Source organism: Dama dama, chromosome 6 (assembly GCF_033118175.1).
Source record: "Dama dama isolate Ldn47 chromosome 6, ASM3311817v1, whole genome shotgun sequence".
Lineage (NCBI taxonomy): Eukaryota > Metazoa > Chordata > Mammalia > Artiodactyla > Cervidae > Dama > Dama dama.
Window position 1 is genome coordinate 3,568,612 of NC_083686.1, and position 17,402 is coordinate 3,586,013.

The following is a 17,402-nucleotide window of genomic DNA, read 5'->3' on the forward strand; positions in this document are numbered from 1 at the left end:
CAGTTGTGGAATCAAACGCACACCCTCAGAAAACTAACCACGCTCAGTGTTCCAGCATAAGCAGAGTCTGCCTGAACCAGTTAAGGAAATGCAGTGATGCGGGCAGTAAAATTGTATTCTGTACACTTTCTAAGATCATTTTATCCTAACTTTTGAGATAACTTCAGAATTACAGAAGAGTTGTGAACACAGTACACATAATTCCATATACCCTTTACCCACATCCCCCAAATACTAACATGGTACCACGTTTGGTATCTCTTGCATGGTCTCTCCCGCCTTTCTTTTTTCTCTCTGTATGTTTTTTTTTCAGGAAAAAACAGACATGTTGCCCCTCTCTCTCTAAACACTTCAGGGTGAATTTATTAAAGAACGAGAGCATTCCTTTACCAAAACCACTCCATAATCATCAAAACCAGGGAATTCAATTATCTGACTCTCAGATTTTAATCAGACTCCCCCAGTTACCCCAGGAATGCCCCTTGTAAGCAGAAGGAAACCCCAGGTGATATGTTGCCTTGGGCTGCAGTCTCTTTGGCTCTCCCGGTCTGGTTTCACGACATTGATACCGGGCGTGGTACAGAGCAGTTATCATGTAGAGGACCCCTCAGTCTGGGGGTATCTGCTGTTTTCCCGGAAATCTGCATCTGGGGTCAGCACGCTTGGCAGGGCCCACGGAAGCAGTGGCGTGGTGTGCGGTACATCACGTCAGCCAGTATAGCCGCCGGTCCGCCCCACGACTGGTGGTGGTAACTCTGACCCTGTGGGTGGGGCGTCTGCACGGCTTCCCCACTGCGGAGTTACCGTGTTTCCCATTTGTCTTTAATAAGCTTCATGTGGGAAGATTCTCTGAGCTATCCTACCACTCACAGTTTTACCAGCTGACTTTTAGCATTCATGAATGAGTCTTGCCTGAAACAGTTGCTGAATGGCGACTTCCTAATTCCATTATTCCCTCTACATTTGTTAGTTGGTATCTGCTATCAGGGAGATTTCCCTTCCTCTCATTTAATTAGTTAGTCATTCATTTATTCATGTGTGTTTGTATATGAGCAGGGGTTCAGAGATTATTGTTTTAATCAATGAGTATAATCCTATATTGTCAGGGTTTATCCTGGTCAGATTAACAGAGTTGGTCAGTGGAAAGCCCTTTGAGCTATGTGACCTCTGCTATGTCCCAGAATAAAGACACTGCAGTTGCCATTGTTCTGTGAGCTCTTTCCTCACATTATGAGGCACCAAGATATTCCAGGCGCATCTTGGACTTTTTCCTGCCCCAGGCCTGCTGGAATCAACCACGGTCCAGAGAGCTCTAGAGGACTCCTCCTGGTGGGTGGTGGTGCTCAGAAGCCAGGATCTGGGTGGCAGGTGTGCTCTAGGTTACTGGGGTGTCATAGGAAATTGCGTGTGTGTACATGTTTATGCACACATGTGTTCAGGCATGTTTTCATGCATATTACACACACGCACATGTACATGTGTAGCAGTAGTAGTAGTGTTAGTCGCTCAGTCGTGTCCGCTCTCTGTGACCCCACGGGCTGCAGCCCGCCAGGCTCCTCTGTCCGTGGGATTCTCCAGGCAAGAACACTGGAGTGGGTTGCCATTTCCTCCTCCAGGGGATCTTCCTGACCCAGGGATGGAACCCAGGTCTCCTGCATTGTGGGTAGATTCTTTACCGTCTGAGCCACCAGGGAAGCCCACGCGTGTATACACTCGCATCTCAACCTGAAAGTGAAAGTCACTCAGTCGTGTCCAACTCTTTGTGACCCCATGACTGTACAGTCCATGGGATTCTCCAGACCAGAATACTGGAGTGGGTAGCCTTCCCCTTCTCCAGGGGGTCTTCCCAACCCAGGGATCAAACCCAGGTCTCCTGCATTGCAGGCAGATTCTTTATCAGCTGAGCCACCAGGAAAGCCCAATCTCTACCTATTTATCTACTAAAAGCCACAAGATTGTAATTAATATTCTAAATTCAGTATAACACCACTGAGGTAGTTGTTAAAAGTCTGAGGAAATTTCTGAACAACGAGGAAAATAGTTAAGAGTGTAATAGTATCCACAATGTCTTAGATATTGTGTTAAAATGCTTTTAAGAATGCTTAGATTAAATAATGATGAGTGCATGGCTAGAGGATCGTCACAGATACATTCTTGACATAGGTTTTTGTTTGGGGAAGGGCAGAAGACCAGTGAAGAGAACCTATCTGTGATTTTTTTCTAGTATCCAGGTGTTCATTAACTTGGCAAACGCTGGTTACATTCCTGCTCTCTGTGAGGCGCACAGTTGGGATCCCTTCCCTCTGTCCAGCGGCCCCATGCGACACTGGCCAGGCACGGGCTGTCACTTGTGCAGTCGCTGATCAGTTCTGTCAGCGCGCAGAAAACTTCTCTCCCCTCAGCCGCTCTTCCTCCCAAGAGGTTTTGTGCCTACCACGAGGCGTATATGCTTAGTTATACTCTGATCAATGTTCAACTCATCCAGGTTACATTGTTGAAAGCCCAGTTTTCTTTAAGGGTTTAGGCTCAAGTCACACATCTTTCTTTATATAAAAATTTTGTAACTTTTACAAAAACTTTAAAAATTAATTTTTTTTCACATTCAGGTACCTCAAAGCTCTGTTTTCCATAAACTTTAAACATTAGTCACATATTTGAATACCGAAAGTATTTAGGCATTTAAAATGCTATTATGAGTAATGTAATCGACCTTCTGAATCACATAACAGGGACAGCTTAGAATTTTAATGCACTGAATCTTAAAGATCTATGTCAGACTTGTAAATCGGGCAGATGACACTTGGGGAGCATTTGAAACTTCCTAAAAAGATAGCATGCACAAAGCAGCCCAATGCTTGTCAGTACAACGACAACTGTATCCACACAACTACTATGAAAACAGAAGTGGGTTGATTTACTGTACCGTCTAGTCAGGGTGATAAAATTGCTATTGCAGGCCCACGTCAGAGACCACAACAAGGGCTCCTTGGTCAGCAAAATTGGTGCCCACAGTGGCCGAGACCTGACACGCTGTCCAGGTTAGGCACCTGTGGTTGGAGGGGCTCCTCCTGCTGCCCAGATTTTATTTGCCTAAGTAAGGAGGCTTTCTAAACAGCCTCCTGTGGCTGAGATTTAAATAATCCCATTAGCTTCCACGTCTTACACCCTAGTGCCTTTCCCTGGAATAACTGGGAGGCGTTTAGCACCTCTGGTTTTTCCTCCCTGGGGCATGGTCATTGTGCAGCTTCGGCAGTAAGGCTTAGCGTGAACGCGGTGTTGACCCCGTGACGCAGGCAGTGACTGCATCCTCATCGTCTACATCTGCACGTGCCCGTGTTACCGGGCCTTTCCTGTCGTGGTGTCTCTCTACTGACACGTCTATGAAAATGTGAAAACCGTACTGTTACTTACATAACATGCTCTTTCCGCCTCTTCCCCTCACCAGGCATCTTCTTCTGAAGACATGGGCAGATGGATTGGGATTTTGCTGGCCGAGACGGGGTCCTCGACAGACCCCGGGGCCCTGCACTACGACTACATAGACGTGGAGATGTCGGCGAACGTCATCCAGACGGCCAAGCAAACCTTCTGGTAAGATCCTCCGCCGTGAGGAAGGGCACTGAAGTTAAACGACTTCATTTTTTCCGTAATTTCTTCCCTTTTATGTAAGTGTATAGCCTTAAAGGGGGAAGAAAAGAAAAACTTACTCAAGACTCTCCGTTTTTGTGTCAGTGCAGATTCTGGTGAAATATTTGTCATTTCAACCATCTGTGTTTTGTATTAGAACAGGGGTTGGCAAGCTTTTTGTGCAAAAGGCATGACAGTGATATTTTTGGCTTTGCAGACCAAATGTTCCCTGTTAAAACTGCTCAGCTGCCACCACGGTCACACACATAAATGAGTGGACATGGCTGTGTGCCAATAAAACTTTATTTGCACACACAGGCAGTGGGCCATATCTGACCCTGGACTGTAGTCTGCTGACCCCTGTCTTAGGGAAACAGTTCTATAAAGCAGAAATAATTCTCCTTATTGTATAAGTGAGGACTGCATTTTCAAAGCCATCAATCATATCCTTTTAAAACTTCAATATGATCTTTTTTTTTTTTTTAAGGGCTGTTATGTATAAAAACATTTAAACAATGAGTATTTCTTTCACATAATCATGGTCAGGATAATTAATGCAGCAATTCTCAAGGTATGGTCCACAGACCCCTGTGGGTATTCAAAACTCTTTTTAGGCAGTCCCAAAGGTCAAAACTGTTCCCATAATGGCGCTAAGAAATTATTGTTGTTCTTTGCATTTGCATCAGTGATGCAGAAGGAACCAGGGACGGGGGTAAATTGGCAGGTCCCTTAGTACCATCTTAAGTGGTCGCTTAACACAGTGCTGTGTCCACGGTCACCACCATGCCTTTGTAGCAAAAGAGGGTGCTAGGTTCACTTGAGACATCCATGGTCAAGCATTGAAATTGTTCCTTTTTCTGTGAAGGGCCAGATGGTGGATCTTTTTTATTAACTCTCTTGAGTCCACATCTTTTTGACATTTATGAGACGTAGCGGGTAGGGGGTAGGACACTCAAAGCTCTTTATTGACTAAACTGTCGTGTTATCTTGAGGAAATGCTCTTATGTGACTGAGTTACTAACTCAACTAGCTCCTCCCCATCCCACCACCGTTTTTGTTTTTTTTTTTTCATTTTTACTGGAAAGAACAATTCACAGCTGAACTGTCGTTATTCAGACGTAGGCATTTGCAGACACTTTTTCAAAAATGAACTGAGCGAGCCTCTCATCTCGAGGAAGATGGCCGGCAGTGTTCGTTGCCTGCGATGGAGCTGAACTTTCACTGAGAATTGAGAATTCTAGGAGTGTTCTATCTTCCACTCCGAGCCGATGTCTTACTGGTACTCAGACTTTTGTGAGAACATCGGTGGTGATGTTAAGTCTGAGTTTTGACATTGTGTAATGAAGTGTGTGCATTTGGAAGGTCTGCATCAGTCATGCACAGGTAAAAGATCCCTCCCACAAGCAATATAAATGAATGGGTATTCATGTCAAAGCGTGCAAGCAAGTTCATTGATACAGTTTCAGATTCTACATGGCAACTAATCATTAAGAAATTACCACTAAAAAAAAAAAAAAAAAGAAATTACCACTCATTGAGTTTTGGTGTAGTATCAAAGAGTTATCTTCCATGACCTGGAAAAGCTGTTAAAATACACCTCACTTTTCCAACTAAATATCTGTAGGAGGCTGGATTTTCTTCGCCTACTTCAACCAAAACAACATATTACAACTGATTGAACGCAGAAGCAAGTTTGATAATCCATTGTCTTCTACTGAGCCAGACATGGAATAGATTTACAAGCATATCAAACAGTACCATTTTTCTCATTTTTTAAAAATTTTAAAAAGGTATCATTAACATTGATAAAAATATGTTGAAATACAGTGGATTTACTCCTGTTGTTTTTGAACGAATAAAGGTGAACACATTCCTGAGTTTCAGTTGCAAGTACCGTCAGCCTCGATAGTGAACACCCACACAAACCAAAGCTCTTCGGCGTCTTCAGTAACTCTACAGGATGTAGAGACTTAGAGCTCGGGAGGACTTCTCGTCTGCCGGAAGGCACCTGTGAAATGGAAACAGCTGGTTCCTGTTTCGTGCTGTGCGCTGTGCAGAGCAGGGGTTGGGCGCCCTTTCCTGTGAAGGGCAAGTCAGCGGGCACTTTCAGCTTTGCAGAGCATGTGTCCCCAGCACAACCACGCTCCTTTGTCACCATGCTCAGCTCTCCGTGGTCAGGCAGAAGCAGCAGCTCAGTCCTGGAACCAGTGGACGTGGCCGTGCCCGGCCGGAGTTTGCTGGGTCCTTTGCGTAAAGTAATGCCTGTGAGGTTATGACGGAAGGCGCGCTGGGCCAGGAGGAAGGGACCTGGGTTCTGTCCTGCTGCAGCAGGTGCTAAACGGAAAAGTTTGGGACATGTCCTTCCTAACCTCTCAGTGTCCAGCTTCCTTTTTGTAGAACACAGAGTTTAGGTAATGTGATATCTGAAACTTCGGGCTGTTGTAGCTCTGATCCCTGGATTCCCGCTTCTATCTCTCTCATCCTCGGAGAATCTGGACTGGGGCTCAAGGGAGGCGGATTGAAACAGAGCAGGTGATGGAGTTGTATGATCAGCAAGTGATGATGAACATACCAACAACTGTTGACAAGCCCACCTGGGCCCTTGAAGACTCTGACATCCTTTGATAAACTCAAAGATAAATTCAGATGTTTGCACTAGTTCTGTTTAACATCAACACCACCATCTAGCTTCTCCACACAAGTGGTATTTGTGGGAGACTGGAGTAGTTCTGAATGGGGTTGTGGGATGAACGTTAACTTAATGCTTGGCTAGGGAGAAGGCAATGGCACCCCACTCCAATATTCTTGCCTGGAGAATCCCGGGGACAGAGGAGCCTGGTGGGCTGCCGTCTATGGGGTCGCACAGAGTCGGACACAACTGAAGCGACTTAGCAGCATCAGCAGCAGCAGGGGACCCAGCAGAGGGAAGATAACGTCGGCCTCGTTCAGGAATCGGGCTTCCCTGGTGGCCCCCTGGTAAAGAATCTGCCTGCAGTGCAGGAGACCCGGGCTCGATCTCTGGGTCAGGGAGATCCTCTGGAGAAGGAAATGGCAACCCACTCCAGCATCCTGGCCTGGAGAATTCCATGGAGAGAGGAGCCTGGCGGGCTGCAGTCTGCGGGGTCACAAAGCATTGGACACGACTGAGCGATTGAGCGTGCACATGTTAGGAATCAAGCCACCATGTTCCACCCAACGAAGGCAAATGGCCTTGACAAAGTGAGGCCGTCCTATACAGCTTTACCGGACCATCTCCAGGAGTGTTGGAGGGTTTCTGAGGTACAGACTACCTGTACGCTCTTACTTCTGTTGTTTGGAAACCAGGGTGACAGTGATCACGTGCTCACTGTTCTGTTCATTCTTGTTATTTTTTCCCATAAGAGGATTCTGTCTAATTAGGAAAGTGTAAGTGAACTACAGTGAGTCTCCTAATTGTATGGTAAATAAAGCACATTAAAGGAGCTTTTTAAGAAGCATAACATCCTTAAGTCCAGTTTTGCAAAATCTTCACATCTACAGTGACATAAAAGAAAGGAGTTCATGGTTGTTAACTGTACCGTTTGGATGTTATTAGTTTCTAAAAGCCTCTCCTACGTCTACATGTAACTTCAACAATAATAAGCAAATTGGTAACAACATTTAAGAGAAATCTTGACTAAAAATATTTCCCCTAGGACCCAGATGAGTGGAATATTCATCTGAACCAAATATGAGAAGGTCACATTTTTGAAAAAGGAACATAGATTGCAATTTTGAAAATTGATTTATTAAAAATATGCACAAGTTTATACCTACGAGAATCTTTGCCGCACCATTAACATCTTTATTGGAGATGTCACTTAGCAATAAAGTTTATTCTTATTTATTAGTTTTCTGTTAAACCTTCTATAACAATTAAGACAGAAGAGATTTAACAAGCAAACAGTGTTCAAAATATAAAATCTGGTAGCCTGCCAGTGTAATAAATATCTAAGATTAATTTCTGCCTATATGTAACTGGCAGCTAGTTAGCCAATCTTTTCGAGGTCATTAGGGGAATTTTCTGTGCATTGATTATGTCTGAAGGAGAAGGGCAATGATATATTTTGGGACGAGGACGCCAGAAGAAACAATAGGAGTCTCAGGTCTCCTTGAAAAAGCGGTCTGTTTAAGAGTGTTAGTAACGGTAAAGAGTCGAAGCATGCTTTCCCATGGCCTGTTTTTAAATAAGACCCGATATATACGATATATTACATGGCAGGTGTTCTGAAAGTTTCTTCTGGAACTCCTTTCAAGTCATGCTGGGTAGAAAGCTGTGACAGCGCTGGTGACGATGAAAGCTGTAGTTTAGTGTGGACACAGAGAGGGGGGCAGACAGACTGGCGGGAAGTGTCACCTCCAGCCACCCTCTCATCTGAGTCCCCAGGAGATCTTACTCTAAACTGCAGTTCCTGAAAACACAGGTGAACCTTTGAAAGTGTTATGTCGTCGTGAGGAGCGGATGCGTCTGGAGACGGGTGGCGGTGCGCGCTGTGCCACAAGCTGAACGTGCCCAGACTGGGCCCTGGGAAGTGGTTACGGTGGCGACGTTCTGTTACGTGCGTTTTACATATATGTATATATCCCGGGTGGCCCTAGTGGTAAAGAACCTGCCTGCAAATGCAGGAGGCACGGGTTCAGTCCCTGGGTCAGGAAGATCCCTGGAGGAGGGCATGACAACCCCCTCCAGGATTCTTGCCTGCAGAATCCCCATGGACAGAGGAGCCTGGCGGACTACAGTCCATGGGGTCACAAAGAATTGGACGCAACGGAAGCGACTGAGCATGCACATATATTTCTGTATCTTCTGCTTTGGGTTTAACAAGTGGCATGTGGCCTCTTATCTCATTTCTGTGTTTCTATGGGGCTAAGAACCAACTGTAGGAAGAGTGTCTGGCCAAAAGGCGAGGGACCTCGTATTTGGTCTTGGATCCCAGAGACCTAGCCGGGGGGCCCAGGTCCCTCCCCAAGAGATGACAGGCAGCCTGGCTGGTGGCCGAGATCTCTTCCAGCTGGGATAAGACGTCCTGAGTGTCTGTGACCTCCCATTAGGTCCTGTGGTGCAGAGCGACCTGCTGGTGTCTGTTCCTAGTGAGTGAGCTTCTGCCCCACCCCCCTCACAGTCCTCGCTCCCTCCTGGCATCTGTGCCCTGGGGGGCCACGCAGGGGCTGGAACCTGGGGACCCAGAGCAGGCAGAGCGTCTGTCTCAGAGCAAGGGACAGCCCTGGCGTCAGTGCCCACGGGCATTGGTGCATATTGGGCCACAGGCAACCCGTGGCGCTGGGGTGGTCATCCCATGGCCTGCCTCTCATCACCAAACCTACCCCCAAAGTACCCCCAAATGGGGTATTCAAACCAGAAAACCTTAAATGTGTGTCTGAAGACACATGAAATCTGTCTTTCTTGTATTCTGTTTTTCCTATACATTGTTGTAATTTTGTCCCCAGGTCGTGTCCGCCTCTTTTGCGATCCCATGGACTATAACCTGCCAGGTTCCTATGTCCATGGGATTTCCAGAATACTGGAGTGGGTTGCCATTTCCTTCTCCAAGGGATCTTTCTGACCCAGGGCTTGAATCCATGTCTCCGGCATCTTTTCCTAAATATCTGTTCAAGTATCTTAAGTACAGAGCAGTCATGCGTTTTTGTATCAGGAGAAGAGTTGGTGTGTGAGATGGCGGTGTGTCCCGGGTGGGACTCGCGCTGCGTTCTGTGTTCTCCCAGCAGAGGGCAGCACTGCACCCGAGCCGCCTTCCCGAGCTCGGGCCAGGAGGGTGGGAAGCGCAGCTTTATCCCCAGGGCGGATCCCGTACAGCCCCTTCCTCTCATTCTCTCAGGAGCCAGGAATCCCGGGGCAGCTTTGTCGCAAGTGTCTGAGAGGCAGGTCTCCCCTTCCCACTTCCTGCCCGCAGTTTTGCTCATTTGCCCTGTTTTTTTTTAATTCATCTAGTTACCATAGAAATGTAAGATCCCAAGAAAAAGCAAAATTTGGAAAAAAAAATTTTTTTTTGGTTTTAAATTTCAGGCTATCCTAGTTTTTCCAGTTGGGGAAATTGGAAAATCCCTAGGGTAATTCTTCCCCAGGCCTTGAGGTTTTTCACTTGGACCACGAGCAGACCGTTCACACGCTCCTTCCTTCCCTGCTTCCTCCATTCGTGCGGGTCGTATTTGTTGAGCAGCTCTTACCGGCCGGCTGTCACCCCGGCACACGACGGGTGGAGCTGGCAGAGGCCGTGTCCTCCTGAAGCTGGGGTTCCGGTGGGGAAGGCGGACGTCCCTGAGTCACGTGTCGGGGGTGATTAGTGGCAGGAAGGAGCAGGGGACAGCAGAGGGGGGAGGGGACGCTGTTTACTTGGGGTGATCGGGAAGGAGGGGTCTCAGAGCTGCAGGCAGAGGGCCGCTGGGAGCCTGGGGTGCAGAGCAGGAGGGGTGGGGGTGCGGGGAGTGGGCTCGGCGCTCGGAGCCCCGCAGGTCACCAGCGCTCGTGTGGGTGATGTGGCCCGCCTTGCTTCCCAAGGGCTGGGGGCGGCCGCCCTCAGGCTCCCGGAAGTTCAGGGCGTGGAGGGCGGAGGGGAGGGAACAAACACCCAGAGCTCAAGAAAGGCTGTGGGATGGACGTTCTGAGGTGCTTATAGAACAAGGTCCATGAACTTGCCCTGAGAAGAGCCGGAGAGGAGATACTTCGCTTTTGCAGGCCAGGTGGTCTCTGCCTTCCAGAATTACCAGGCTCATGAGAAAGGCATGTGGAAAAAAAGGAGGTACAGACAGTTTATCAGTGAAGGGTCCAGGTAAATAAAGGTGTTCCAGTGAAGTTTTATTGGCAGAAGCAGGCTGAGCCCCTGCTATAAATGCAGAACGCCGGGTTGTTTGTGGCACACCAGTCATGTGCGGGGCCGCTCTCTGAGTCCCCGGCAGGATTGTCCCCTGTCTGTGCTGCAGTCCCAGGAGCAGGTGACGTCCCGTCCTGCAGGTGAGGGTCTGCCCTGATGGCTGTGGAACACCCGATCCTGCCCGGGTCCTGACGTTTCTCCACCCGCAGCCCCGGGCAGAGCCCAAGCACCCGTCGGCACTCCCAGAAGGCTCGGTGATCCACCGGAGGTGGTAACCCGCTTCCTCTCTTTCAGCTTCATGAACCGGCGTGTTCTGTCCACTAACCCCTACGTGGGGAGCACCTCCAACGGCTATGCGCACCCCAGCGGGACGGCCCTTCACTATGATGATGTCCCCTGCATCAGCGGCTCGGTGAGTGTGGCGGGCAGAGCTGGGGGTCGGCTGTGCTGGAAGGCAGGCGCCCATGGGTCCCTGTGACTTCCCCTCCTTTCGGCCTAAACGAGAGAGGCAGGATGAAAACCACACCCCCCCCTCTCGTGTTTGACACCCCGTTCGCCTTAATCCACGCGTGAACACGAGGGTCATCGGCACCAGGAGCCAGTTTGTCATTCGTGTCAACGCCATTAACCAAACACTGTCGGAAATCTCCATCAGAAGGGAGACGTTGCCGCAGGGTAATGACCAAAACGCCAGCTCCGGACACCTTCCCGCGTCCTCAGGGTAGCTGGGACTACATGTCGCTGGGACTCCTGTCGGTGGAGGAGAAGCCGGCCTGCCGGCCTGGCCTGCAAGGCCATGTTCGAGTGCAGACTGAGATGAAAGGGGCTCCGTGTTAGGTAGTGGGTGTCAGGGTGCGGGCAGGCTTGGAGATCCTGTCCCAGATGCAGAGCCCAACAGTAGGGAGTCCGGCCTGAGTCCGGGGTGGCCTGGGGTGGGTGGGACACAAGTCCTGTCCCACCCATCAGGCCTGGCCATTTGCGCTCTTGCCCCCCATCCCTACTCCACCTTCAGCTGGGGTCTCCAGGACTGGAGGGGCTCTGGTGTGCGCTGTGGCCGTAGCCACCCGCTCTGCAGAGCGGGAGCCAGGAGCTCGGGGAAAGCCCATGGTGGCCCCCACAGGAGCAGGTTCCAGGCCAGGCCCTGGGCCCTTTCCCAGGTGGCCCGGCTCTCAGGGTCCGCTTTCTAGTCTTGGGGGCGCCTCCCCTGCCATCATAGACCCAACCGTGCCTGATCCGCGTGGGACGTTCTGCTCCTCTGAGCCTTTGGCCTCAGCCCCAGCTGTTTTGAGAACACGGAGCCCTGCCCCTCTCCCACTGCCCAAAGGCCCCCTTGTGAACCTTGCCGCCCCAGAGGGGTTTCTCCCAGGGTACGTGGTGGGCAGAGCGGTGTAAAGAAAGCCAGGCCTTCACAGATGCCCGTCTGGGTCCCCTGTCCCATCGGTCCAGTTAATGCCACGCAGGTTCAGGTACCCCAGGAACGGGCTTTTTTTAGGGCACACACAGCTCCCGCTGGCCCAGAGCTGAGATGCTGCCAGCTCCAGACTCCGCACCGAGGAGGCATTTCTGCGTGTGCGTCGCTGGGCGGGCGGCGTGAGGGATGCAGCTGGAGCGTCCCGCATGCAGGGCTTCTGACTCCCTTGCTTGTTGAGGGCTTCCTTGGAGTTCAGGCCTCTCTTCATACTGTCGCTCCCCTTCCTGGGCTCCGTGACCCGGCCCTCTGTTTCGGAGGAGCCTTCACTCCTCAGCTTGACAAAGTTCATACTTTTGAGCCACAATCCCTGACATTTTAGCAGTGTTTCAACTTCAGTAATTCTTTCCCTTCACGTTCTCCCTGAGGCCTAGATGAAAGTGCATCTCGAAAAGGATCTTCTGACAGGCGCACACGCACTTTTAACCTGCAGGTGCTGTGGAGTTTGTTTTCCAAGTTTTCCATGTGACCTAATCCTTTGGTATTTTAGGAAGAGGATGGTCCTGTCTAGACCATCTTAATAACCCGGGACAAATATGTGCTAGGTTGTCATTATGAAACGCTCACATCCACTGCATGTACTGTTATTTTTAGATTATAGATGTGTCCCCAGCACACGAAAATAGACGCACTGAAGTGACTGCAGCGGAACAAAAACATTCCTACAGTGAAATTTTAAGCCTTTTCTATTTTTATAACAAAAGGCCGTAATTGCATTCTGGCAGAAAGGAACTCTGCCAGGATATAAAAATAGACTAAAATAAGTATAGTACATGAATTAATATTTTCTCTCTCTCTCTCTTTTTTAACATGCAAAGCAATTTATAAAGACCTTTAAAACTTAAAAGATTCTGGCCATGGTTGTGAGTTTGGGTTTTAAATTTATACTTTAATGTCCATGTTCTAAAGTGGCTTGTAGCTATTTTAATCCTTTGTATAAAGGTTTTCCACTGAAGTAATGCCATTGTATCAATTATAGTTTGAAGCATCCTACTTTCTATGATGATATGACTTCTTTCTTGTAACAGCCTGTGATTTCGGCCGTTGTGCTTTCTTCAGGCCTAACCAAGTGTGGGACGCGGGCGATGCTGGCAGTCACGTGACCCACAGAGCCCACACCCCCGAGGCCCGCACGGCAGGCTTGGAAGGGTCTGCGGGTGGTCTGCGCCCAGCCCCTCCTGGCCGGGGGAGCCTGCGGTGCAGACTCTGAGGGCCGTGTAGTTACGGGCACGGCTCTCAACCCCGGCTCTGCTTGATACAGCTCCTCCTGAGCCCGTGCCTTAGTTTCCCCTCCTCTGTAAGACTCCTGGCAGAATTCCCTGCATCGTGCACCAGTTTTACTGTGAAATAAGATAAAGTGCTTCACTGGGCTCTTAAACTCACTATTGACCAGGGGATTTTTTTTCAGAAACCAACGCCTGTCCCCGGTAATCTGTTGTGTAGGTGAATATTGATACGTCCCCCCTCAGCAATGCTCAAGCGATGAAGAATGTATTAACACGTCTATGATCAAGAAGTTAACATGTTTTCTCAGGAGAACCGGGGCCCCTGATCTCTGGATGGACCCCAGCTCAGCATCCTTTTCCTTAAATTACGTTGTTTCTGCTTCCTGAGTCAGGAGGACTTCCAAAATCTGGTTCTTTAAAGACATGTCGGGTTCCCCCCCCCAACTTTAACAGATAAAACAAAGCAAAACAAAAATATCATTAGACAATGACCCTGGGAACAATTTAAGAAAAAAAGATATCTCAAGACCCCAAAGGTAGAAAGGCTCTTCGGAATCGGTTCACCTAGTGTGTGTGTGTGTGTGTGTGTGTGTGTGTTACTGACAACAGCGTGGGGCGTGCATACGTGTTCTGGGGTGCTTGCTAATAACATCTCAATGTGCTCTGCTTCCTGCGGCCGGGGCGCCGACTAACGACGCGCTGTGTGTGTTCCAGTGGGGCCCCGACGACGACGTTCCCGCCCCCCGCGGCCGAGGCCTGGGAGAAGAGGTGCTCTATGATAACGCCATCCTGTACGATAACTTGCCGTCTCCGAAAATCTTTGCTCGCTACCCTCCCGCTGACAGGAAGGCTGCTAGGCCGTCTCCTGACAGGCTGTCCTGTAACCACTACAAACACCCCGCCTCCTCCGGCCTGCCCTCCTCCCCGTCTGTCACTAACACCTCTTCTGTGGGGAGGGCGTCTCTCGGGCTCAGCTCACAGGTACAGCACCCCCGTTCTGTCGTCTTCTAGAATCTCTGTCACGCTTCTCCTGCCGGGCCTGGCGGCGACAAAAGTGTCCGCCAGCTCGCGGGCAGTGAGCCCCGTCAGGGGTAGAGCGCAGTCTTCCCCTCAACTAGAGTACGATCTCCAAATGCACTCGGCGCCCGGCCACCCAGGGACGGGTTACAAGAAACGCAGAGCGTAACCGTGTTACATACCAGCCCGGCTAGTTCAGGGGGCTGCCCTGGTGACTCAGAGGTCAAGAATCTGCCCGCAATGCAGGAGACCTGGGTTCAATCCCTGGGTCGGGAAGATCCTCTGGAGAAGGAAATGGCAACCCACTCCAAGTATTCTTGCCTGGAGAATCCCATGGACAGAGGAGCCTGGCGGGCTACAGTCCATGGGGTCACAAAGAGTCGGATACAGCTTACTGACTAATCAACAACTACTGGCCCAGGGTTGCGTTCTGTTTGTCTTCTGCCTCTGCCCACCTCTCTCTCCATCCTTGTGATGGTCCCCAGTGAATTTTGTGAGTTATGGTGATTAAAGGCAAAGTGTTAAAGAGCATGGGGCGGTAAGTTTTCAGAAGACCTCTGAGCTGTGAGTTCCTTTCCTGTGTTTTTATTGCATGTACCTGAGGAAGGGTGGGCTCCACTGGCCATTGCTTCCAGACCTTTAAGCAGGATTAGTCCAAGGATTACAGTATTCTCCCATCATGAGTGTAGGAGTAGACTCCCTAAGATGGAGTGGATAATACAGCTCTTGGATTATCACTGAATGGCCAGTAATCTTGATATTGAGTGATTGTCCATCCCACACCTCTTCTTTGTGGCACACCGTGACGTTTCAGTGTAAATATTAATTTTGTGTTTGCACGCATTTAAACTAAGATCTAAGCGGTACCTGGAAGAATACTCTACAAACATAAAGCACAGGACCACATTTTAAATTATTTTCTTTTCCCTCCAGTTTTTGGGGTAATCTTGAGGAAATGATGAATGCCAAGTAAGATCCTAGAATTTCAGAGTGTGATAGTTTATAGTGGTTCTTCCAAACCTGCTCTTTTTCTCAAAGTCACGTAGGAAGATTTTTGTGTTTTATTTCTAAAAACAGCTGGAGATGGTGATTCAATGAGTCTGAGGACCCAGACCAGTGTATCTTTAAACATAAGTACTTACATAGAAAGTTTTTTGATGAGTGAAAGTGACGTGAAAGTCACTCCTAAATGATGGAGTGGGAATTTGAAGACCCCCACCCCGACCCACTACAAACCCAGGCTCCCAGCAGTAAGAAACGTGTGTATGGAGGAGCCTGGGCTGTCTAGCTGGATTCATGACCCAGCCAAGGTGCACACACATCACTTGTGCAAAATGCAGCCTGGGTTGGCTTGCAGCCATCAAAGAAGTAGGGATGAGCTGAATTATTCTGAAATCCTGTAGTGAGTTAAAATGCAGTTCATACTGTTCCTGTATCTAGCTGCTTCTGCTTCCTTCCTGAGACCCCATGAGCAAATCAAACGGTAGTTCTTCACCCAATTAGGATGTCAGTATAAAGCCCTGGGAGCTGAAGACTTCAGTGCACATGGTCTGCTACTTCCCCGAAGACCATCCCACCGCAGTAAAAGCTGTCTATCCTTGGACACCCAGACTGTCGGTAACCTCGGCCCAGTGCTCTCAGAAACCCACAGTCTGTGCCACCTCCCAATAGAAATAGGTAACTTCGGCGCACTCCCAACTGAGGACATCCTAGGGTTCCCTGTTGGCTCCGAACCTCGGTGCTAGAACCTTCTCAGACACTCTGGGAAGTTCACAGCCGTCCAGTGTTGGGAAGCCAGGCCGGTGTCTACCAAATACCTGTGCTTTTTTTCTGTCTCTGCTACATTCGAAAGAGTCAGAGACTGAACAGTTGATTGCAAAAACAAAAACAAAAACAGAGGTGTTTGTCTGCTTGTTTTTCATTCTCCCACATGTTTATTTCCACAGTCGAAGGGTAAGAAGCCCCCCGTGGCCTCCAATGGCGTTATGGGCAAAGGCAAGGCTCCGAGCGGGCAGCAGAAAAAGGCTGACTCGGCGGCAGGTGTGAAGCGGACGCCTTCGAGTAAGTTGATCCCTCCGTCTCCTGTGTTCTGGCTTTGGGTGTGGTGTGCAGAGCTGGGGCCGCGTGGCCATCTCCCTTCCCACCTGGGGAGGTGGAGCGTGCCATGTGGGGGATGGGGGGTGGGGGCGGTGGGCAACTGGAGAGAGAGATCCTTTCACACCCGGATCCTTCCTTGCGTGCTGGGTTGCGGAATGGCCAAGACGGTCAACCTGGCACTTCGGTTGCAGCATACCCAAGCAGACAGAGCCGGTTCAGCTGCAGACTTGCTCACGCGTGTTTACCCGTGAGGCGGTTCTGGGTTCAGGGGTGGTGCTGATCCCCGATCGGTGGGTCGGGCTCCTCCGTCTGTGTCCCCGGTCTTCCGAGTCAGCCACTTGGGTTGAGTCGCATAGGCTGTCTGAACTCAGCCTCTGTGTATGGGAGGCGCAGACGGGGTCAGCCGGGGCCTCTGGCCCTAACAGTTGGGGCATCGCATGTCCCTCAGAGTGCGGGAGCCTCTCCGGGTCTGTAAGGAGTCCTGCGCCCCCCACCCCGCCGTGCTCTCTCCTGCCGCGTCACCCCCCGGCCCCCACCCCGCCCCGCTGTGCGAGGGGAGACGCAGGCTCAGGGAGTTGGTGAGGCTCCCCGAGGTCTCCCCGAACCCTGCGCGGACCGGGTTTCCGGGCTGCAGACCCGGCAGGGGCCAGGCTGAGCCGAGGAGCCCGCCTGCGCCCAGCATCCTTCATGACCCACAGACGCGTGCCTCCAGGGGCTCGGTCAGTGCGTGTCTTTGTATCTGCTTCAGCCCCAGCTGTGTTGGATCGCTCTTCATCTAGTCAGTCAGGCAGGGGCTGCAGCTGGAAGACCAGGCAGCGGGCGCCCAGGGGTGCTGTCCCCGAGGGTCCTGCAGGCAGGCAGGTGCTCCAGATGGGCCCCAGTGCAGGCTCTCAGCAGGCCCGGGAGGTCCTCGCTGAGTGTGGGCCTGTCGGGGAACTTTCCCAGGGAGGAAGGTGGGAGTTAGGAGCTCCGTCTGACGCGACCACCTGGGACCACCTCAGAGCTGACACGTTCTGAGCTGGGATTGGCATAGCCCCAACCCCAGGTGACTGGGCGCCTGGCTGCCGACCACGCTGAGTGCCGGCGGCTTGATTTCAGAGTCCGGGAGCACGCGGCAGG

At 50.4% G+C, this 17,402-nt stretch overlaps 1 protein-coding gene across 5 annotated transcripts in view; it reads left to right on the top strand.

Annotated features, from left to right (window-relative positions):
• AFAP1 (actin filament associated protein 1) overlaps positions 1-17,402 on the top strand; it is a 150,187-nt gene that overhangs the window by 119,325 nt on the left and 13,460 nt on the right. For 4 of the 5 annotated variants that reach the window (XM_061145434.1, XM_061145433.1, XM_061145436.1 and 1 more), the window contains exons 11-13: positions 3,446-3,591; positions 10,770-10,887; positions 16,133-16,247. In XM_061145434.1, coding sequence (XP_061001417.1) covers positions 3,446-3,591; positions 10,770-10,887; positions 16,133-16,247 — 379 coding nt within the window. Of the gene's footprint in view, positions 1-3,445; positions 3,592-10,769; positions 10,888-13,883; positions 14,151-16,132; positions 16,248-17,402 lie in introns of all 5 variants that reach the window. The other variant, XM_061145437.1, reaches the window with a different exon arrangement.